The 25,000-nt window shown below is 37.1% G+C and overlaps 1 protein-coding gene across 4 annotated transcripts in view; it reads right to left on the bottom strand.

Annotated features, from left to right (window-relative positions):
- Nucleotides 1–24,490, bottom strand: part of ccny (cyclin Y) — a 40,870-nt gene extending 16,380 nt beyond the window's left edge. For 2 of the 4 annotated variants that reach the window (XM_043225921.1, XM_043225920.1), the window contains exon 1: nt 23,981–24,489. In XM_043225921.1, the coding sequence (XP_043081856.1) occupies nt 23,981–24,134 (154 nt within the window). In that variant the 5' untranslated portion in view covers nt 24,135–24,489. Of the gene's footprint in view, nt 1–23,980 lie in introns of all 4 variants that reach the window. The other 2 variants (XM_043225919.1, XM_043225922.1) reach the window with 2 other exon arrangements.
- Nucleotides 24,491–25,000: the final 510 nt, after the last annotated feature.

Below are 25,000 nucleotides of genomic sequence, written 5' to 3'. Positions count from 1 at the left end.
ACTGCCTTTCTCTCGCTTTCGTGAAAAAAATAAAAAAAAAAAAAAAAAAAAAAAAAAAAATATATACATATATATATATATATATATATATATATATATATATATATATATATATATATATATATATATATATATATATATATATATATATATATATATATATATATATATATATATATATATATATATATATATATATATATATATATATATATATATATATATATATTGTAACTAATGCTAAAATTACTTATTTTAGTGGCATTTAATTAATAAATTTTTTAATAGTTTAAATTTGTTATATATTTAATTAATGTATGTTGAAGTAGAATTTTGTGTTTTGGTTTCTTTACTATTTCTTTCGTTTTAATTACATTTATTTCAGTTTTAGTTTATTATTTTAGTTCAGAAAGTGAAAGTGATTACAGCTGAAATGATATTAACATTTAAATCTAAATGTTTTAAGTACAATAATTTATGATTTTAGTTTTAAGGATGAACTAATGCCAATGATCTGTATCGTTCGATAAAAGCAAATCGGTCATCTGCCAGTTGGGATTTATTTGAATTTATTGATTTTTTTCAAGAAAACCAAACCATCATTATTGCTCTCAGTATCAGCGGATATCCTTCTGAATAAACAGATGCATAAACATATACTGGTGCATCCATAGTTTCAGTCATTTTCTTCTGAACTCCGGTCTATATAATAATAAAAATAATACATTTTGGCTAAAAGGGGAAAGCAATAAATGTGCTTTCAAAGGAAATCAAAAGTCATTTTTTAAAAATGTGGTTAGACATGCAGAACCAAAGCGACAAGATGAAAACTGTAATAAAAGAGCAAGATTATGGTACAATAAATCCTCCAGTGTGTGTTTGGTGCAGCTGGTGTCAGACATGATAACAGGAGAGTTTCTGGGCATCATGCCCACACACACGCACACACACACCACACACACACACACGCACACACACACGCACACACACACGCACACACAAGTCAGTGGAAAGTGCCACCTGGACATTACACACAAGTACCAAACACTGACACAAAACCACATGATAGGATGAAAAAAGTCTACTTGTCACATGAGCTACTCAAGGAAGTTGTGAAACATGTACTTCCTTTTTTTTCTGAAGACATAGCTGCTAATTTTCACTGACATCCCCTCTCTTCCACACAGTGTTGAGGTCTGTTACTTTAACATACAATACTTCAATCAGTGTCATAAGTCTGTTAACCTATCTATCTATCTATATATATATAAAGTGTCCCTATTATGCAGTGTGGAATAGCTGTATGTGAATGTAAACAATCTGCAAAGTTGTAAGTCGAAAAGTGTATAATAAACGGTTATTGTCTCCCAAAATAAAAAAGGACTATAGATCCTAAACGAGTTTGAATCCCATTCAATGTATGCTGAAGACCATCTGACCAATTAGAGCAGAGTAAGCTCAGGGAAAGGAGGGTTTAGAGAGAGTAAAGAACTGCTAGAACTGTTTCGAACTAATCGAAAATTAAATATATATTTGGAAATTAATTATTGCATTTTTAATATATTTACAATACATTGCAATTTGCATATATTTACAAAGAAATCCCAAATAACCTTAAATAAATGCATTTCATATAATATTTATTTAACGGCATACTTTTATTGTGGTTAAATGGAGTACCCCAATAACCCCAATATTCAATTATTATTTTTTATTATTATTAACAATTTAATATTAATAACAATTTAAAAACTTAAATATCTGATGTTAATATCCTTCTTTTTTTTTTTTTTTTTTTTTTTTATCTGAAATGCTTTACATGCATGTAACCCCTTTGTATAATTTTTTTTTTTTTTTTCTAAACACAACTGTGATTTGCTTTTACAATGTAGTTTTCTTAACTTCCAGTTCCGCGCACTTTAAGGTCTCCAGGGTGTGAGCTTCCGGAGAGCGCGAGCGCGGCTTAATGGAGGTGTTCAGTGAGCTCTGAGCTGACAGACGTGAACGCTGAGGGTGCTTCCACACAACAGCATACGGACGAGTCAATATATATTAAAATAACGGAACCTCACGGATCCACAAAACCAAGCGCACTGTGTTATGTAAGCTAGGCCAGTAGATGGCGATGTCACTTCGTAATACCATTTATATCCTAAAATTTAATTTGCCACTGAATTTCATTTTTTATAGTTTACACTATTAATCGCGTTTTCTTTGCACAATGCGTGTTTGTACGATTTATGTATATATTAAAAAACGCGCGCATATATTTAGAGAGCATTTACATTTAAATGCATTTGCATATTTATATGATTTTAATGGAGAGCGCTTGAACTCTGGGCGGACTTGAACCAACGGTAACGCTCTTTCAAAATAACGCTAATTCAGTACGATGAACGAGAGCAAAGCTAGCATGTGCATGACGCCCCTGTATGCATGTTAGCAATATAGCTTTATATTCCAATTGAATCATAGCTGGCGCGCTCCATTTAGATCCCCGTCATGAAACGCAACTTTAAATTGGACTTTGTTTCTTGATTTCTTCTTCTTCTCCTCCTGGTGGGCACTGAGGGAAAACCTGATTTGCTTCCCAGCCCCGGAAACAACGTGGGCAGTTAACGAAACTAAATGAGATGTGCCTGAAACACAGCGCAGACAGAACGAAGCCCATCATAAGATCAACAAAGCCATCCATCTCCATCACCAGAGCTAAAGGTGAAGTGCACTGCAGGCACAGAATGAAAGGACAGTCTGTTGATCTGAATGGTGTGAGACTACGTCTGTCAGAGGAAAGCTCTTTATTTGTCTCTCTTTTTTTATTTGATGCGATTTACATCAGGAACAGTTTATTTAAAAAAAAAAAATCGTACCGTGGAAGCGTTTACTAAACCTTGCGTGCTGTGGAAAAGATTTTTGATATTGTGCCAGATAAGTATTTATCTTTTTTTTGGGGGCTATTTTAGGAACGCGCCATTTAATTTCTACGTTTGAGCGCTTTAACGTGTTTCCGAAACCCTTGCGATGTTTAATAGGTTTATTTTTGGTGTTCTCTGGTCATCAGCATTGAAAAACATTTCTTTTGCGCTTCATTTCAGTTCTCAAAAGCCGTCTTTCGTAGATTTATTTAGCAACAGTGGTCCTCAACGGGCAAAAACGGACGCGCACGACCACTCAGGGTGGTCACTCGACACAGACGGCAAACAACATCCTCGGGCGACAGGAAGTGACGCGTGCCGCTTCCTCACTGTAATCCTGCATTGAACCTTCTTTCAGTGCACGCCTGCAAAGACTGTCGGTAAAATCGAGCATGATAAACATCCGAGATGGCGTCTGCATCTTCAATCAGCCCTGCGCCCAAAGTCTAATGGGACAGACAGTTGGATGCTGATGGTATTTCTGTTCGAGTCATTATCTGGTGCAAATGAGCCATCTGCGGCCTGCCACATGCCCCGATCACGCTTCCTGCGAGCCCACTTCCTGTCAGGAGACGACATCATATCCTCTCTTTGGATGTAATGTTTTTGCCATTGAAAGCTGTTGTGTAAACAATGGTGCTCCGTATGAAAAGAAAGAAAAAAAAAAAAACGGATCAATTGTATGAGCATGGCATTGTCTGGGAAGGAAGGCATCGTCTGTTTTAGCTTTGGCATTGAAAAAGGGGTTTAGTAATCATTAAAAAGTAATTCATTTAAAATATTATTCAATTCATGCCATTATTATTAACCTTGTTATGCGTTACACAAAATGGGGGTTTTTGTCTAATGTTCAAAATTGAATGAATGCATGAATCCTTTCAAAAGTTTGGGATTAGTACGATTTTCCGTATTTTTTTTTTTTTGAGTCTCTTATGCTCATCAGGGCTGTATATATTTAATAAAAATGTAGAAAAAAACAGCAATGTTGTAAAATATTAATACAATTGATATTATTGGTTTCTTATTTTAATATACTTTAAAATATAATTTATTTCGCTGATGCAGTACTGAATTTATCAGCCATTACTCCAGTCTTCAGTGTCACACGATCCTTCAGAAATCATTGTAATAATCTGATGTTTTATCAGTCTTCAAACTGTTGTGCTGCTTAATATTTTTGTGAAGCCTGTGATATTGTTTTCTTTGATAAATAAAAAGAAAAGCAGTTACTCAAAACAGAAAGATTTTCTATAAATGTATTATTCATTTAAGAAATCCTTGATAAAAAAAAAAGAAAAAAAAGAAAAAGTTTTATTCAAAGAATCCTGAAAAAAGTGAAAAAATGTTTCCAACACTGATTATAAATCAGCATATTACAATGATTTCTGAAAGATCATGTCGCGCTGACTGGAGTAAATTTTTATATTCTAATGCAAAATTCAAATATAAAACTGGTTTACACTGCAATAATATTTCACAAGTATTTTTTTTGCGTGTCTCTGAACAGCAGCCCAAACCTTTAAGGCTTTGTCATGTTAGCGATTTTCTATATTTATATTTTCAAGCAGCAACACCACAATTTAAATTATGTGATATTAAACATATTGCTATAAAGCTCAGGTATTCATTCGAGATCAATGGCATTATCTAAAAAAAAAAAAAAAAAAATAATAATAATAATAATAATAAATTAAAAAAATTATTGTAACACAATTAAAACAGTCTTATTAAAATAAGGCAGAGTGGCATTGATTTTGCTTAAGTGGTTTTGGCTTTTGTACTGTTGGGCATTGGGTGTGTTTGTTTTAGTACCTTCAAATATCAACAGCGTTTAGCAAGTTAATAAAACCATTTAAAAATATAGATTTAAATAAAAGTAATTGAGTTACTACTGCTAATACTGTACCTAAAACTAATTCCTTAACTGAAAAAATAGAAAAATAAAGGAAATCAAAACACTAAAAACTGCTATAATAGTACATCGATGACACCAAATACCAGATCTGATTTCATAAACTGAATGTTGGTCAACTATTCCTCTAATGAGAAAGAAAAGAGCAGAGGTACACGCCACGCGCTCATTCTCGGCAGAACGGCCAACACCCTCCTCATCTCCAGCAGCGCTCTTCAAAAAGGGTTAAATAAATCAAAGCACGGCGCTGACGCACTGCAGCCGTTAGAGAGGAAGGAAAGTCGATTGTGTTTCCCACACCAGAAAGAACCCAGGTTTGGTTCAAGCGGCTCCTCTGTGGAAACTTTACAGTCTGTGATCGGTCCGCCAGACTCTAACATTTACTGCGAATCCAAAAGGGTCGCCTTTATTTCGAAACTGCGATATTCATAAGCTGAAACGTGCAATGACGTGGACAACTAGCCCATCGAGTAAATATGTGGTGCATCCTGACAGCAGACGTGATGGATATGAATGATGAAACAGCAGTGTGTGTGTGTGTGTGTGTTCAGCAGGGTGGAGAGCAGTAATTAGCCTGTGTTAATACTTTGTTCTGTCTTGTCGTTGCGTCCTCGCCCGTCGCCTGGGCAGCAGTACCATGGAAACGGCGGATAAAAGGATAGCGGACTTGCTCTTTATTAATGGTTCGGCCAGCAGCGCTGCATCTCTACATCTCTAGCACACATCACGTGTATATCATTTAAGGTTTTACCGTATTTCTAGGACACTAATCGTTCACCACGCGGGACGCACATCTTAAAGGGACAGTTCACCAAAAAAAAAAATACTTATTTACTCGCCCTCAAGTTGTTCCAAACGTGTATGAGCTTCTTTCTTCTGGGAAAACCAAAGGAAGATATTTTGAAGAATGCTGAAGATCAAACGGTTGACGGCAGCCATTGACTTCCATTGTATTATTATGACTATTTTTCTTTTTTTTACAATAGCTACCGTCAACCGTTTGGTCAAAAAAAAACAATTGTCAAAAAAGTCAACACCCAGGTAAAAGTACACTTCCATAATGCAATTAAAGTGCTCTTTTTTGCACACTAATGTAGTACTTACTATATTAAAAAATTTTCTAAATGCACTTTTAGCATACCACCTTGTATTTATATTACACTTGAGTGTACTGTTGTATAAAAGATGGTTTTAAGTGCGCTACAAGTGGTAACTAAATACACTTTTTAAAAATGTTAAAAGTGCATTTTAGCTGAGTACACTTAGATGATCTTAGGTTTATCTCTAGTACTAAATGAATCATTTTTCAAGTACAAAATTACTGTGTGAAAATAGAGCACTTCAATTCAATTATAGAAGTGTACTTGTTTTTTTTTACCTGGGGAAAGGTTTGAAAAAATTTAAGGATGAGTAAATGATGACATTTTTTCATTTTTGAGTGAACTTTCTCTTTAATTATTGAAGGCGTTTCAATCATACCCATCATCACAAGTGTGTAAAATCGAGCACCCAGCCATGCAGTCTGCATTTAAAACTGGTTGGGGGGAAAAAAGGAATCTTTACAATAAGTCGGTTTGCGAAATTTCATCCCTGCCGGATACATCACGGTCAACTGCAAGTAGACATTTTTTTTATTTTATTATTTTTTTTAAACGATAGCAATTTAGCCATGAAGCAGAAGACCATGTAAAGTCACAGAGCTGAGTGCTGAGACACACGGTTCGCAAAAAAAGTCGCCGACGCTCTGCAGATTCCATAGCTGAAGAAATCCAAACTACCTTTGTCAATAATATCAGCTCAAAATCAGACGGGGGGCTTTGTGGAAAGAGCAGCTGCATGCAAGTCTCACATCAATGCAAAGCACTGGCTGAAGTGGCGTAAAGCACGCTGACGCCGGACTCAGCGTTTTGATGGATGCCAGGTGAACGTTACCTGCTGGACTGCATTGTGCCAGCCCTAAAGCTTTCAGGAGGAGGGATAATGCTATTGGGCTGTTTGTCAGGAGCTGGACTCAGACTCAAGACCAAGTCAACACAGCAAGGTTCTATGACTTTGGTGTAGAAGAACTTAAACTGGCCCGCCCAGAGCCCTGACCTCAAGCCCATCAAACACCTTTGGTCTGAACAGGAACGGAGATTGCAAGCCAGTTCTTCTCAATCAATGCCTTACCTCACAAATGCTATACTGGACGAATAGGCAAACATTCCTACAGAAACACTTCCAAAAGAGCCCTACGATTTCTTAAATTTACTTTATAACGTGGAATGTCATTAATTTGACTAACCGTGGCTAAATAAATCCAAAGCAGGTCAGTGCACTTAAATTCTAAATGTTCTGCATGGCTCTGTGTCAATGAACAGTTTTGTTTACGACACATTCTGAAGTGCGTGTAACGTTCGGGGTGTTTTTAGCCTCTGTTTCCTCAATATACGAGTAAATGAACACACGAAAAGTCCATTTCCAATAAAAACAGCCGAATCTGAAATCACGGTCAGGATCAATACCGTATATGCTCTGCCGTGTTCTAGACTAACACTCAGAAGTTCTGCAGGTATCGTGAAGAAACAAGAAGGACAACGGCGAAAACAGCAGGGCACGGAAAAAAACGTTATGGTTCCAGGCCGGGATTAAAATAACCTGTTCTGATAAAGTAACGCGAGCCACTAAAGAGACACGGTCAGCTTGCTAGCAGTAGTCTGTTGCATTACAGTACATAAGATTCCACTTACCACATGAACAGGGTAAGGAGAGATGAATGAGGATGATGGGGAACAATGTATAGATCCTGAGCACCACTGACAAGCATCTGATACTGTAAAATGTGCAAAAAGTGGAACAGAACTGCGATTGTGAATATTAATAGTCGCTCCCTGATACCTGCATTTTATATAATTACCCAAGGACATAGCTGCGAGAGAGAGTACATTGCTACGTGAGCTTAGCTGAGATTAGAGATTACAGCCAATCAGGGCAGAGCTCAACATTATTATTCGTGACAGATCATTTAATTCGAAGACAAATCATAGGGATTTAAATGGACACGTAAAACCTTCCGGAGATGTTTTTGCCCTTACTTAAGCCACATACCTTTTAAGTAGATGTTAATGAACAATTTAAAATACTATATCAATCCATTCTCAGCAACCGGTCAAAATAAAAGTTAAAATAAAACTTAAAAAAATAAATAAAAAAAATGTAAACGTAAACATAATGTAATGATAGTACTGCAACTAGTACTACAAATTATTAAAGCATAATTAAATATTTACCAGAATACTTTTTACCATTTTTAAAGTTGTAAAAAAAAAGCTTGTTTACAAGAATGAAAAAAATGTGGAAAAATGTATAAAAAAAAAAAAAATTAATGAAACCTACACAATTTATTTTCTTTACTTTAACATGCTTTAAAAATATTTATCCACTAAAACAGTACTGAAAAAATAAATTGTAACAAATGGATAATATAAAAAATAAGTTTTCACAGGGCCCCATCTAAATCTAGTGGAAAGCCTTCTCATAAGAGTTGACATTGTTATAGCAATAAATGAGTTATAAACTCCATATTAGTGTTTCTGTATTTAGAATGCAATATCATTAAGGTAGGAGTAATGGACCGGTGTCTAACATTGTTGTCTGTATAGTTAAAAGTACGAGTTAAAAGGTAGAATGTGACATGATTTTAAGGATTTGATTGGATCATGATCCAAAAATGACTGGTTAACTGTTGAGTACTGTATCAAGGATATATGAGCAGAAACGTCACTTCAGATGGACAAATTAGTTATGCCTGATCAAATATTCCTGTGTCAAGGTGTACGTGAGGAAAGTTGGAGAGCGGATTGTGTGATGAGGAGGGTTTAAGGTTGACAGCCCCGCCAGGAAACCACCCCTCAGTGCTTCGTCCCCGCGGACCACCCTCCGCACTATCACTGGGCAAACACACATGAAAGAGGACAGCTGCAGCTACTGGGTTTTAACAGGTGCACACAAGCCGAGGGATCAGGCAACACTGAATACTGGAGTACCAGTGCTCCTTGCATCCCAGAAATAAGACATTTTTAAATATTCTACAATGCGATGACATTTCAGAGCATTGCTGTGTTCACCCTTAAAAGCACGGTTTTCCTCTGAAACATCAATTGGATTGAAATGAAAGGTTTGTTTAACCACACATGCTTATTGTTCTCAGCCAGAATCGGCTGAAGACCGGAGTGACTCAAAACAATGGAAATCAATGCGAATCTCGCACGCTTCCAACTAAAACGCAACGAAAAGGGTCTCGTTAATCGGCGCGGCTGATATCGGAGAGCTCCCTGCGTGTGATGGCGAGCGAGCGGTCCAAGCGGTGTGACGTGTGCCAGTGCGCTGTGGCAGCTGCGACTCGTGTTAATGTGTGGGCAGAAAACAGGCCAGCGGCACCTGCTGAGGGCGTTAGAGCCCGGATCAGAATCTGTGCGGCGCTGAGGTGTTAACAGGTGCCTGATCACAACACGAGCTCCACGAAGCTTCACACATATGCTGAGTGTGCGTGTGTGTGTGTGTGTGTGTGTGTGTGTGTGTGTGTGTGTGTGTGTGTGTGTGTGTGTGTGTGTGTGGGGGAATGAAGAAAGGTTAGAGTGAGACACGTTTAATAACTGTACAGTAGGACAGATTTAATAACTAAAGCTGAATGGTCAAGCTCAGCAAAAATCAAACAGCAAGACATTTAAGGCAAAAAATATATAATAATAACTAGAATTATCTAGATTCGCAAAGTGTGATTACAAACTTTGGTGATTGCTTGACAAATCCAAATGTATTCAATACTGAGAAGCTTATAGTTTGAAGTCAATTTAAAGTTTCGGACAATTTAACACATTGCTAACATGATTTAGCGCATTGCTAATGTTTTAGCATGCTTCGAGTATTTCTTGCCACATTGTTTAGATTAATTAGCCTGTTGCTTATATGTTTCTAACACGTCTATGGCATGTTTCAACACACTGTTAGCATGATTTAGCATTGCTAACATGTCTTAGCAAGTTTCTTCTGGCATGATTTAGCATGTTGCTGGCATGTTAACCCTTGGTTTTACTAAAACAAACCACAAACCAAATTTGAACCATCCCTGCTGAAATAAATAACCCCAGCATATGCTGGTTAGGTATGTTTTGATGCCAAATAACCTTATTCTGGTTCCGAAGAAAACATTAGGTCATGCGTGAACAATACTCAGTCTCTAAAAATCTCTTATAGTTACTGCAAGACGTTCTCACGACCAATTTGTACGTATTTTAATTCGTACGATTTTGCCGAAACCCCAGTGATGGGTAGTTGGTCAAGCCAACATAATTACTACTTTTGATTAAACAATTCAATAATGCATTTTAAAATAATAAAATATATAATACATGGGTGTTAAAAAAATAAGTAATAAATAGCACCACTATCTAGCGCGTTCACTAACATTCGCACCACACTAAATGGTTTTCAGATTACGCTATCATCTGACAAAACCTAAGGTGTTAAACTAGTAGAATATATAGTCCTGATAAAGTTTCTATGTTCTTCCAGTGAAGGATCGGCTGACAGTAACTGTGTCTAATCTGGCACATGTTGAGTGAATCCTGGAGGCTTTATTTTCAGATACTCGAGTAACTCGAGGAACGGCGTTCCTCCTGCAGTGTGTGTGTGTGTGTGTGACATGCTGGTAAGGAAGCAGGTCTGACTGTGATGCCATCTGTGCCAGCGCCGCCCTGCCTTCCTGACATTTACACTAGGCAACACAATACGCGCACTATGCATTACACAAAGTCTACCTAATATGATAACTGAACCAGATACAGTTTCCACACTGAAGGAAGACACACACAACAGAGATAACCCAGCCTTCAACTAATCAATAAATTATTTTAGAACATGCGAACTCGTAAAATGTTTTTCAAGTAAGTTTTTTCTTCTCATCAAGGCTGCGCTTACGTGATCGTAAATACAGTGAAAACTGTATTGTGAAATATTAATATGTAAAAGATGGGTTTCCATACTTCTCCAATCTAGTGCCACATGATCCTTCAAGATAATGTAAAAATAATAATAATAATAATGTGTGTGTATATATACATGTGTGTGTGTGAATGTGTGTAATGCTAAATAAAGAGGATTTACTATTAAAAACTTAAAATGAAATAGTATGTGATTATTTCATTAAAAATAGTTTTATTAATTTTTTAAACCATAGTAGTAGTAGAATATATATATATATATATATATATATATATATATATATATATATATATATATATAAAAATTCAATTCAAATATGAATATATATATTATGCGTTAGAATTTTTTTTTTTTTACATTATTATTAATCCTACTCCAAATAGCCCAGCTGCAGTTTGACTCAAACTGAAAAACATGATCATTTACAACCAATTTATCTGTTTTTGCAAATAAACTGTATTTAAGAATTCTCTAAATGTTTTTTTTTTTTTTAATTATGCATTTCAATTACTCTCAATCAAATGGCGGCTGAAAAAAAATAAATAAATAAATAATAATAATAATTCAATCTAATTCAATTCAATTCTGATCTCCATTCAGGTCATCAGACGCGCTCCAAAAGCGTTCAGCAGCCACGCACCCTTTTTTGCATATTCATAAGGGCTTCCCTTTCATGTGGCAGCTCCTCGCCCGACGACATCCAGCAGCTGCAGTGATGTCATGGGAATAATTCCTCCTCGTCCCGGCCGCATGAAAACACTAATCATCCGACAACCATTCTTGTTCGCGTGGCGCAGATAAAAGTAGTGTGCTTCTACCATCCTCTCCACGCTTGATATTCAAGCGACTTTAATTCAAACACTTGAGGAATCACCATTGTGAGTCACTGGAGAACATTAGACTTGAGCTAAACAGGCTGAAGAGTTTAAAGCCGGCAAACGTGTTTAAACAACGAGAGCAAATATTGACGCCGAAACTGCTGGGAGGCGGAAAAATCTGGGCACGTATCCTATAACGATTAGAGGGAAGTGCCGTGCATAATTAGTGCAATACAAGCTCCGCCTTCCCGAGATGCTCAAAGGCAGGGGTGCGTTTCCATAGCGCTGTTAAGGGAGGAGGGGAGACGCCTTACTGTAGCGATGTTACAGAGACAAGAGGAGACTCAAGGGAAGAGAGGCTAGACGAGATCTGAAACGGGGGGATTTTACCAGCTGCGCTCTTTAATGAAAGGCTCGTGTGATATTTATGCGCGGCTCTGAAGCCGGTCTACTTCTTCTACGCCCGTCGAACAATGCAGCCGCCTGCTTTTCATCCCCAAACGAAACACGATTTCGAGAAACCAACAACATGTCATCGTCATTTGCTCAAGCACCGAGCGTCAGAATAAAAGTGCTCTACATTACTTGACTTCTAAAGCCATACGAATCTACGTCACGCCGCCATTTTGAGAGGGTAAAGTAAATATAATAAATAAAGCAAATCCACGGCCTGTTGCTCTCTCACGCTATTAAAAAAAACAACAACAACTAGTGTTGGGCGGTTTTTGCTCGTAAACATTGCTTGTTCTGTGCGTATTTCTCTCCTGATTCAGGTTTGTCAAAACATATTTGGCATGAAGTTACGATGTTTTCATGGATTTATTTCATACAAACAGACAGCTTTTCACTTCACAAGTTCACAACGTAACTAGTGGGCCGGAGCGGTGTGGATTACTTCGACCAATCCGATGACGGCTTTGAAAATGCTGAAGTGCTTCCGCTTTTTTTCCCACCACATGCATCGAACGTTCCGTGGGTGTGCCTTCCGAGACGAGTCTGGGGCTACCGGTGAATCCTAACGAATTTTCATCGCGGTGGACTATTCCTTTAAATACTACAGATACTTGCAGACCCTATATATTAGGCCTATACGTCTAATATTTACTGTGCAGATTAAAAGAGCTGCCGCCAAAACACTTGTCCTCCGTTCAGCTCATTATGTTGGTCATTTGGCTTCACAAAACCAAGAGAGGTTTGAGAGGATTCATTTGTTTACAGCGCATTGGGTCTTTTGAAGTAGATCCCATTAGCATAATGCATACAAACAACCTGATTTTGATTCAATTTTGATTCATATGACCCTCGGTGCGGGCCTTTTTCCCCCAACTACATCGGTGTCTCTTTAGAGAAGAGAAAACTAAACAAATGTACAATTCATATAGCTGACGGTTGATAAATAAATTCATAAATTCAGCTGACGTCTCATATTTATGTGATTCGATATATGGTGTTTTTGTCACAGTTCTGTTTTTTGTTCAACAAAAACAAAACAAAACTCTGAGCAACACAACTGTGTTTGGTTTCTGAATGAATCCACGTTTGGAATGAATAATGTGAACCAACGATTCAAAGGTTCATTCATAAAGTGAGCCGTTCACTAGGCTAAGAATCTGGTGATATAATACACACCACGATACAGGGATATTAAAAACGACTCATTTCAATGATTCAGTTGACTCCTTTTTTAAAAAAAGCCATAATAAGGGCACTTTAAAATACTTTTGCAATCATTATCATTATTACTATTAGTAGCAGTACGTTTTTTTGTTCAAAAATCTTTATATAGTGTTGCAGTTCACCTGAAAACTGATATTACGAGTGTCTCTTCTGACCACAAGGTTTCCCACAGAAGATCAAACGCTCTCATATTTCAAACGTTTGATTATTTGGTAGCATGTCAAGAGTCAAACTCCTCAAAGCAGGGTCTGGGTTTGCCCCCGGGCCTGAAAAATAAATCCACGTGTGAACGCTCACGTGGAAGAACGTTCGCCGATCTTCCCGTGATGGCTTTACGGGAGGATCTCACACAACTCATCCTTTGAACACACGGCGTATGACGAGTCTTTAACAGAGCCGCCCAGAGCCCCGGGCTTCCCTCCTCCTGCTGCTTTTATGACTCGTATCCATTCCCACAATCCTTTTCAAATGCTGTTTTATGCATGTTTCCTGTAAAGGGCACGCTTTTAATCTTTTCCCCACATTTATCTGGAAGCTAGTCGACCGAGTTCCACGTTTTAATCATTTGAATGAATGCAACATTTATTGTCGTGTGCACAAAAAAAAATAAATAAATAAAAAAAAAAAAAAAAATATATATATATATATATATATATATATATATATATATATATATATATATATATATATATATATATATATATATATATATATACATTTATTATATCGTGTACACACATATATATAAATATATATATACAATATATATAAAAATATATATATATATATATATATATATATATATATATAAGGTTTAAGGGGGGAGGGTGGGTCATTTATTTATTGAATGAAATTAATTCTATTATTAAATAAAAATAATTGCATTGCTCAAATGGTGACAATAAAGCCATTTACTTTTTATCTTTCAATTCAATAAAGTGTCCTAAAAAATTATTTCCACAAAATATTAACGATAACGTTAATGATAGTAACCAGACAGGTTTCTCGAGCAGAATCGTGCGACCCTGAAGACTGGAGTAATGATGAAGCTTTGATCGCACGAATGAATTCAAATTGAAATGTATTATAATTAAAAACGTATTCTGAACTGTAATAATATTTCACGATATTACCGATTTTACCGGATTAAATGAACGCAGCCTTGGTGAGAATAAGAGATTAGCACCGTTGCTAAACTTTGAAACATTAATGTATACGTGTTAAAAGAGTCGCTAATCACGTGCTAAACCATTTTCCACCGATATCCAGAATATATTTCAAAAAATCAGCCCTGACGGGGAAGGATTACGCTGACGAGCTAATATATTCCACGCGTCATGAAAGCATTCAAAGCACCTTGCTGGCATTATCAGCGGTTTCCAGGGCTACAATACTGAATAAAGCAGCAATCTACGTCGGCCACATCACACGTCTCCATTGAGGAATCGGTCACGCTCATCTTTGATGTTTTCTAAGAGCAGTAAATCATTTTTAAGATGCTTTCCCGCAGCAAAACCCAGTCGTACCGAAAGTCGGATAAAATAGAGGAAATGTGATCGTGAGGACAGTACGTCACGATTCGTTCGCACAAAAGAGGGAGGTGAAAGAAAGAGGGGCGTCCGCTGACCTACAAGAGTGAGATGTGAGAAAGAGGTTTGGAAAGAGGTCGGCTGCCCGTGTGTATGCAGATAAGTTCAGGCCAGACTGTCTAAAGACCTACTTAGAAAAGTAGGCAAAGAAACGTAAGCGTGGATGTGGGTAGAACCCACATTTTAAAAAGGACTCCACATGAAACACGAGAGACTCATTTGTGAAAGAAAAAAGAAAAAACGGCAACTTACGGCTGGGTGATTTATGACATACATGATATTATTGAATTATTACAACATTAACCTACATCGTGAATGCCGCAATGATTTTAATGCGCGTTTTATTTGTCCATTAAACTCTCCGAAGATAGCATTTTTACTAAAAAGTATTCATTTCGAGGCCAGTAAGATGATTTTATTTATTTTTAATTAATAATTTTAGTCACCGTGGATGCACTGATGAAAAGTGACAGGAAAGACTGAATGATTTATAAATATTTCTATTTGTAACAAATGTCGTTTTTTCTATTCATCAAAGAAAACTGAAAAAATAAATGCATCACAGTTCCCGCATATATATATATAAATTTTTTATAACACTGAAAAGGATAAGAATGTTATGCTAAAATTTCTGATTTGCATCATGAAGAAAACTTTACTTCTTAAATTGTTCAAATAGAAAATAGCCTAGTTAAAATAATATATTCCAATATTCCACAACATTACCAGTTTTACTTGAATAAATACAGCTTACGTGAGCAGAAAACTTTTTTCACAAAACTTTAAAATGCATAATATAGACCCCAAACTTTTTAACAGCAATAAGACAACGATGCATTATTGCATTGGAATGCATTGGAAACCTCTAAACAAACTTTTCGCTTCTGGATCTTTACATGAAACCTCATGAAACCCGTACGTTTCTGCAGCTCGTAGGAAACAATCTAGCGCACACCACACGGACATGGGTGAGGGAGGGAAACCGATGCGCTTCCTGTATGTCATTTCCTTCAGAGGACAAAATCACAGTGAGAAAAGGTCAAATGGCAAGCGTGAGTCGGGTTCATTCATGACTAAGCCCGACAGTGATTTTTAAGAACGATTAGAGAGTGTTTTCACCGCTGACTCATTTTATGTAGATGCACTTTAATTTCTGCTGAGGTTTGTCATCAGTCAGCAGCCCAGATCAGCAGTCTTTCCACATTCACAGGCGTCTCGTATTCACTCTCCTGTCTGGTTTAGACGTACTCATACCTTTAGAAAGCATCTGAGGAACAACAAAATCACACTGACTGGACTAAAGCTGGATTAAACACACACACACACATATATACACACATATATAAACACACACACACACAATATATATATATATATATATATATATATATATATATATATATATATATATATATATATATATTTATATATTTTGAATGCACATATATGATTTTGCATCAAAAATGAAGTACAACAAACCAAATTCTGGAAATGTTGGGACAATGTTTACATTTGAACAGACTTTTAAATGACATGAGCCATTATTTATTCACAACAGATTTTTTTACAATTGTATGCACAAAATGAGCAAATTTAATGCCTGCTACAGGTCTCAAAACAGTTGGGATGGGGGTATGTTTACTAAGGCATCAGCTCCTCTTTCACATAAAGTGCATCCCAAACTGTATTAATGCGGGGGGGATTTTAAAACACTACTAATCTCCAGACCTGTGCTCTGTTGCAATAGCAAGAATTAACAAATCGTTTCTGCCAGTGCAAATATGAGCCCTGAACGCTGGCTAAAATTAGTATCGTTTGAGCTCACTCCCCCTCATGTGACATCAGATGATTTAGAACGGAATCTTCAAATAGAATATGTTTGTCACTTCTCTATTGTCACCTTCTGGAGTTTTTATGTTGATTTCCTTTCGGTTTATTTTTGCATCAGTATACGAGTCAAAAGTGGTAATAATGAAACAACCGTTTAAAAAAATGGGTTTTTGCTGTCATTTACAAAAGGGTCTGCATTTTCACGTGTTTAAATAAAAAACCTTAAAACCTAAGAAGAATTTGAATTCTTGATATGAATCTTCTTAAAGTTAAGTTCAATTACCCTAGACACACCCAGGCCTGATTATTGCCACAAAGTGAAGTAAACCAAAAGATCACGTTGAGATCCAAAGAACCTCAAAAACAAATGAGAAAGTCATTGAGATCCATCAGTCTGGAAAAGGTTATAAATCCAGTTCTAAAGCTTTGGGACTCCAGTGAACCTCAGTGAGAGCCGTTATCCACGAATGGCGAAAGCATGGGACAGTGGGGAACCGTCCAAGGAGTGGCTGAACGATCAAAATTACCCCAAGAGAGCAACGACGAATTTATCGTAGTGAAGATTTTCATGAATCAAGACGCACAGTGAAATACTTCCCAGTAAAAGAGAATAAATGCCAGTCCAGTTGAAAAACTTTGCTGGGTTATTTAACATCATTCAAAGCGGTGCTTTCCTTTTATACACTAACTACGCATTCTTATTCTGTCGTGCGTGATTTGCATATTTACAATTTCTCTCTCTGTATCTGTGGCGAACGATGAACTGTTTAAACGAGTGCTTTTGAGATGACTCCCTGTAGTCGTCCAATTCATTCAGGATACGCAAGTATAGATTTCGTAACTTAACCGATCGTTTTCATCAAATTTAATGGGTTAAGAATTTTTTATTCCCTTAAAAACTTTACGTGATCTGTTACCTTAAGAACCCCTTTGGAGATTTTGACTCGTATGTAGCGGCCTAACAGTGGCAGAGCCTAGAGTACGCTCTCACTGGATAAAGGGAATGAGACTAACGAAGAGGAAGATGCGAGTAGGTGAAGGAGGAAAACATGTTTAATGACTCACTGGGGTGACTAGGGGAAAGTGAGACGAGGGGATTTCTGGACGGACGCTTCGGGGTTGAAAGTCAGCAGTTCTAATGTCTGACTTCAAGTCACACATTTGGAGGGTCACAGTTCTAAACACAAGCCTAAGGCGGTGCGATCGCAAACAAATGCCCTACTGTACTGCGCTCTAAATCATGCTAGAGTCACATTGCATGGAAGGACTGATGGTTCGGCAACAGAACAGATGTTGTACGGAATCATCTGAATGAGCAAAAGCGTGTGGAAAGCAATGTGTATACCAAGGGCATTTATATTGTGTAGCTTATGAAACATGCGGGGTGACCAGAGGCCAATGAATCAAATAACCTGGTGATAGCAACAACACTTTAATTTGTTCTATCAAAATGAACTTTCATTCATTTTCCAGTTGAATGTAGTCAAGTTGCTTTCGGGACTTTCTGTACAAGTGTTTGTTCGTATCAAACGTCTCCGATTAAAATGGGAATAATATTGCTGCATCAAACAAATATCTGTATGAACGGCAATCTTGCAGTGCAGAAAATGCATCAAACCAAGTGTCTGGAACTGTGAATGCATTTTATGTTTTCAGTCAAAATTCAAACAATATCTAAGAGTAGCTAAGGAAAAGGCTAGCAGACCGTATGGCAGATAACACATAATCCTGTTAACTTTTAAGACAGGTGGCTTACTTTCTCTCTCTACGCTCTCCTGTTACACGCCGTCTATCCTTTAAGAAGGAAGAGTCAACGCTTTAGGCTTCACTGGCCATCTGAAGCGTGGTGAGACCTTGCTCAGACCTGCAAACTCCAATCTGAGGGCTAGCTGATACTCATTCTTAGGGAGAGATGGTGAAAAGGTTTTAATTGGTCCATTGGGAAACAACAGTGTATTATCAAGTTTCAAAGCTGCTGAAAAATATAATAAAATTAAATTAAAATGCTTCATTTGTCTCTTTTCCTGTAAGAAGCTGTGGAGTTAGAAAAAAAAATAAAGATATCCAAACTCTGCATACTATACTATATTGTCATCCTGGATATTAGTGCCCAATCTGCAGAATTGGTAACACTGGGAATTAGTTCCAAAATAATTTTGATTCTTCTCTCATTTTACTATTATTATTATTTTCTACAACTTTTTACTAACTCAAGAAAACGATTGAGTTTTAAACTTTTAACTAGAAAGACAAAAAAAACACTTAAGTAAGTACTTAAGTATCTTTGCAGAAAAGATGCTTGAAATGCGAATGCAAAAACTATATAAACTTGTCTTAAACATGTACTATATGTTACACACAATAATACACAATGACAAAAATGCTAAACATTTCCTAGCCAATGAAGGTTTGTGCATTGAACTGCTTTTCCGTGTTTTTTTTTTTCCCTTTTCATAAAAGTGCTTGATGGGCATGCTTGACCGTTGCACTCACGTCTCGCGTCTTTTGACGCAGCTCGCTGCATTCTAAAAAACACATCAGTCAAGTTAAAAGTCTCTCATAACCTTCCCTGTAAGTCTCTTAAGTATTGTAACAAACTGGCTCCATTCAACTCAACTCCAAGTGTCTCGCTGTAACCCAGATTTTGCTTTCTTTTTATAAGGAGTGTTTATTAACATGATGCTGCTAAATGAACTTGGCAACCCGGAATACTTTACTACGGTTTGATGCGGTATGCGATGTGATGGCACGATAAGAACACTGCATTACGTTGAAGCTACGATAACATGAAGTGGCTTTTCATGAATAAGAGAACACAAACTCTACAGCTCTGATTTATTCTGTGGGATAAAGCTGATTCACAGAGCAGCTGTCTGAATCACAATGGACAGTGTTAATCGCAGCACAGCTCCTCTCCCATCACAGGAGACTGGCACAGACTGACCCCGAAACCAAAAAACACCCTTCTAGTCTCACAAGAGGCACAAGAGTTCAGCTGCCAGTGGTGGGCTGGCTGTGATGAAATACGGGACTTCCTCAGTGTATCATGGGTGTGTGCAATAAAAGGATTTGGATGCCAGTATACTCAAGGATGTATTTATGCTTCTTTAACCACACTTAAAATCATCTATAGAAGTGTACTGCGGTTTATCACACCCGAGTTCAATTTCCCTAGCCACACCAAGGCCTGATTATTGCCACAAAATCAAGCCTGACAAAGTGAAGTAAACCAAAAGAACCTCGCAAGCTACACGTTGAGATCCAAAGAACCTCAAGAACAAATGAGAGAGAAAGTCATTGAGATCTATCAGTCTGGAAAAGGTTAGAAATCCAGTTCTAAAGCTCCAGCGAACCTCAGTGAGAGCCATTATCCACGAATGGCGAAAGCATGGGACAGTGGCGAACCATCCAAGGAGTGGCTGAACGATCAAAATTACTCCAAGAGAGCATCGAAGACTCATCCAAGAGGTCGCAAAAAACCCCACAACAAAGAATTGCAGGCCTCACTTGCCTCGGTTAGGGTCCGTGTTCATGACTCCACCATAAGAAAGAGACTGGGCAAGACGAAAACCGCTGCTAAGCAAAAAGAACATATAGGCTCATCTCAGTTTTGATAGAAACATCTTGATGATCCCCAAGACTTTTGAGAAAAAAACTCTGTGGACTGACGAGATAAAATTTGTATTTTTTGGAAGGTGTGTGTCCCATTACATCTCACATCAATAACATCATACCCAGAGAAAAATATGGAGGTGGTAGTGTGATGGTCTGTAATAAATGGACCCACGAATTTTGCTGTCTACCAAAAAATCCTGAAGGTCAATGTCTGACCATCTATTCGTGACCCTTAAGCTGAAGCGCACTTGGGTTCTCCAGCAGAACAATGATCCAAATCACACCAGCAAGTCCACCTCTGAATGTCTAGAAAAACTAAATGAAGACTTTGGAGAGGCCTTGTCAAAGTCCTGACCAGAATCCTATTGAGATGCTGTGGCATGACCTTTTGATTTCATGATTTCATGCTCGAAATGTGGCTGAATTACAACAATTCTGCAAAGATGAGTTGGCCAAAATTCCTCCACAGCGCTGTTAACAGACTCATTGCAAGTTCTCACAAACGTTTGATTGCAGTCGTTGCTGCTAAGGGTGGCCCAACCAGTTATTAGGTTTAGGGGGCAAGCACTTTTTCCACACAGGGCCATGTGGGTTTGGAATTTGTTTTCCCTTCATTTCCCAGCCCTTTTTACCTCCATTAAAAAAAATGCATGTTGTGCTTACTGTGATAAATATTTTAATTTGTTTCAGTGTGACAAACAAAAAAACACCACATTATAAGGGTATTCTTAAGGCATTAGAATTAATTCATAATGAATTACAAATAAATGTATAATATGTTGAATCATCTCATGAATATTCACAAGAACTGTTTTAATGCATTTTAATATTTACCTATTTGTAGTGATAGCTTTTAAGGGTATAATCATTTATAACACAATGAACACAATTTATCCACTTAAGTTACAATAAATAGTTATAATGCATTATAGGTCTCATATCTTACCATAGTACTTCATGAAGTAATAATAATAACAATAATAATTCTCTCAAACAGTCATAAGGTCAGATGTCAAATCATATGAATGTATCATGACACATTTGCTTTAAACATTTTTTTAAAATAAATGCTAACACTTTATTGCGATGGTTCCTCAATAAGCATACTGAGTATAGGATACTTTGCAAGTATGTGAACATTCTACCTATGCTGCCTATATCTACTAATACTCTTAGGTTTATACAATAAACATTGCACTTTTTTTTTTGTATAAAGTATTAACTAGCTCAAATTACAGGAAACACCTAACCACTCACAAGATGTTATAAGGTACTGTTCAAATCTGAAATAAACAATGTTAGGATATGTTATAGTTCATTATAAATGAAGTAGATTTAATATGGTGTTCGTTGTGTGTCATAAATAATCATTTTCTTAAAAGTTCTAATAACAAATACGTAAATATTATAATTATTTTTATAATTATTCATAACATGTTATAACACATTATAAGGTTTTTTTTATATAATGCATTATGCATTCATTATAATACCCTTACAATGCAATTTTAAATACAAGCTAATTATAAAAATTAAGTTAAAAAATTCTATTTATATAAAATAAATAAAATAATAACTAATAATAATAATAATTACAAAAGCACAACAAAATTGCTTAAAATAAATAAAATAATAAATAATAATAAAAATAAAAACAATGGCAAAAGCAATAGATCTACAAAAAGTTGAAAAATGTATATCCACTATAGAACTTACCAATAAGTTTTAAAATGTCTAAATACCCATGAGTTCTAGTTCAAGAAGTAGCATCAGCTTGATTAAAATGCATGAACTGGGGAACAGTCGCCCCTTTAATAAATGATGGCAGTGGCGCGGATTGAACGTAAACGAATCAAACAAACCAACATATAAACACTTTCCATGGCGCCAACCTGCAGTAGGATCATATGTTGGTTATTGATTTTACACGCTGTGCATCTAGACGGATATCATGTGATAGTGAGTGTAACCGGTCCTGGATCAGCTGTACCTCATACAAGCGGGCATGAGCTCGGCCTGCTGTCACATGACACTCGGCCTCTATCTTCTGCTAGATGTTAAATTACATTAGAACATAGCTGGATCCACTCTCCGACAGATGCCCATTAACCGCACACCGAAGATCAGATCTACTGCCGGGTTCAGAAAAACGGATAAACATGTGAACTCTATCTGCGGTAACGTTTAGCTGAAAACATGCAAACGTACAAACCCAAAATCAGAATTATGGTAAAGTGGTAAAGCAAAACCATGATATTTAACACGCCGTAGTGCTGAAACATTAAGTGTTACTACATTTACAGTACTTCAAATCTTTCCCAAAAATACCATGCCGACAATATCAATGGTGAATGTCCAAAAACATTACCTTACACAAAAGTAAGAGCGTCACATTGGCACAGTGGGGTAACACCATGGTACTTATACCTATTATGCCTTCACATTTACGTGGCACTAAAAATACAGAGCAAACCACAAAGAAACACTATAACAGTCTACTACGGTAATACCGCAGTACTTCACCCTGATAATATCACAGTATTCTTTGAAATACCTAGAAGCTGAAGTATATGAATAGGATAACAATAATAATGAATTATTATTGCATGGCGCATTTCCAATATTGCCTATTTGTGATAATAATAGCGGCGTATTGCATAAATGCTACGGTAAATATGAACATTAAAGTCTTATTTTCTGCAGATGTCCTAACGCATAGCAAAAACCAAGTTAATAAAGTTTTACTGCGGTAACTATGATTCACAGACAAGACTACAGGCAGCAGAACAAAATAGAGCTATTAACATAATGTGTGATTTCCTTAAAAAAAGAGAAGAGAAAGGGTGTCACCATGTTATTCGTATCTACTGTACCATGGCATTTAGACTACATTTTACCGTGGTATTCTCATCGACCTACAAATAGCATAATAATCGTGAATTATTATTACACGGTGCGTGTCCAAGATTGTACACTGCGGTAATAATACTGTATCGCGTAAATAAATATTACAGCAAAAGTCCTTACTTTTTGTAGGCCGCGTTGTATATCACAGAATGCATATAAAACTTGTTTTTTGTAATACACACTAATAAAACTACTGTCAGCAAAACACTGTAGTGCTATTATCGTTATACGTGCAAAAAATATCAGGGTATTATCATGGTACTTCTACCTACTGCATGATGTTTTACCCTCATAAACCCTGGAGGGCGATGTATATAGAAATATGAATTAGGTGCAATAATTATATGGTACATGTCCGAGGTTATGGTAATGCCCAATGTAAAAATTATTGTAAATATACTAAATAAAGTTTTCACTTTTGTGTATCACATAATAATTAAAAAAAACCAATTAAGAGTACCGCGGTAACTATGACAACGCAAGTGAAAGCAAAACACCGTAGCACGGTGAGTCCCTCACAAAAAAATAAGGTTTTATTTATGGTAAAGTGAGGTAAAACGAAACTAAGAATGAGGTACTTTACCTAATACTGAAACTATCGAGGGAAACTAACCAAAAAACACCGAATACACGAGGAGTTTTCTCCTCAGCGAGCCGTTATTCCGCTATCGCTAGCTTTTAATGAACACAAACTAATAATAAGCGAGTGTGCGGATGATGCCGGATCACACCCACCGTCTATGTTCTCTCTGTCGCTGATGTGCTGCAGGTTGCAGCCCGTGTCCTCTCGGCTCAGCTCCGGTTCGGGCCGGTACGGCTCCAGCCTCGAGTGCGCGTTCCGCCGGAGCTTCGGGCTGGACGACACGCAGCACGACGTGCTGTTCCCCATGAGTCCCGGTGCGTGCGGATAAACGAGCGGGCGCTGATCGACGGAGCCCCCCGCCGCAGACGATGGGCGTAACGGCTGCGGACGACGGGACGAAACGCGGGGCTGCGATCCGCGAGAAGATCACTCCCGTGAGAACGACATCGGCGCGTTACGATCACGACCGCCTTCTCGGCAAATCAACGCGCAATCCGCGCCGACCGCTCCCGGGGAGGTTTGTTCGCTCGCGCGTTATCGGGAGGTTATTCCGTTCCCACGCGTCGCTGTTACATCGTATCGTTCGGCTGTCAGCGTATCGGCGAGCTCGCGGGCACACACATATACACACACACACAGACACAGAATGCGGAACCGCTTCCGGTTCAGCGCATGACGTCATCCCGAGCGATACATCTTGTTTCTGCTTGAAAGAGATTGTGATATTAATACGATATAGATGAGCGACTGACAGATTTTATCTGGCATATCTGTCTTTTATATCGACTCTGTTAAACCACGTTTGATGGAGCTTTACACGCTGTATTCATAAGATAAATTATTTTTGTACAGTCACATATGGAGGTGAACAACCACGTATTTGTATTTTTGTAGGTTTATATGCTGCATGAAAAATATGGTATCTATAAACTAAGGTAACCACAAACTAACCATGTTTTGGCTGCACTAACCATAGTTTAAGAATGGCAAAACTGTGCTTATAAAAATCACAATCAATATATTATAATATAATATATTATAATATAATATATTATAAAATAAACAATAAAAAAACTACACTTTTACTTCAATGGTTCATTTTCAGACATTTGCTTAACTCTTATATACGAAACAATACCATGATTGTTTTTAGAGAATGCGTTCTGGGTCGT

The sequence above is a fragment of the Puntigrus tetrazona genome, chromosome 24, assembly GCF_018831695.1.
Source record: "Puntigrus tetrazona isolate hp1 chromosome 24, ASM1883169v1, whole genome shotgun sequence".
Taxonomy (NCBI): Eukaryota; Metazoa; Chordata; class Actinopteri; order Cypriniformes; family Cyprinidae; genus Puntigrus; species Puntigrus tetrazona.
Note: the sequence above shows the minus strand (reverse complement) of the source record. Positions and strands in the feature narration are given on the sequence as shown.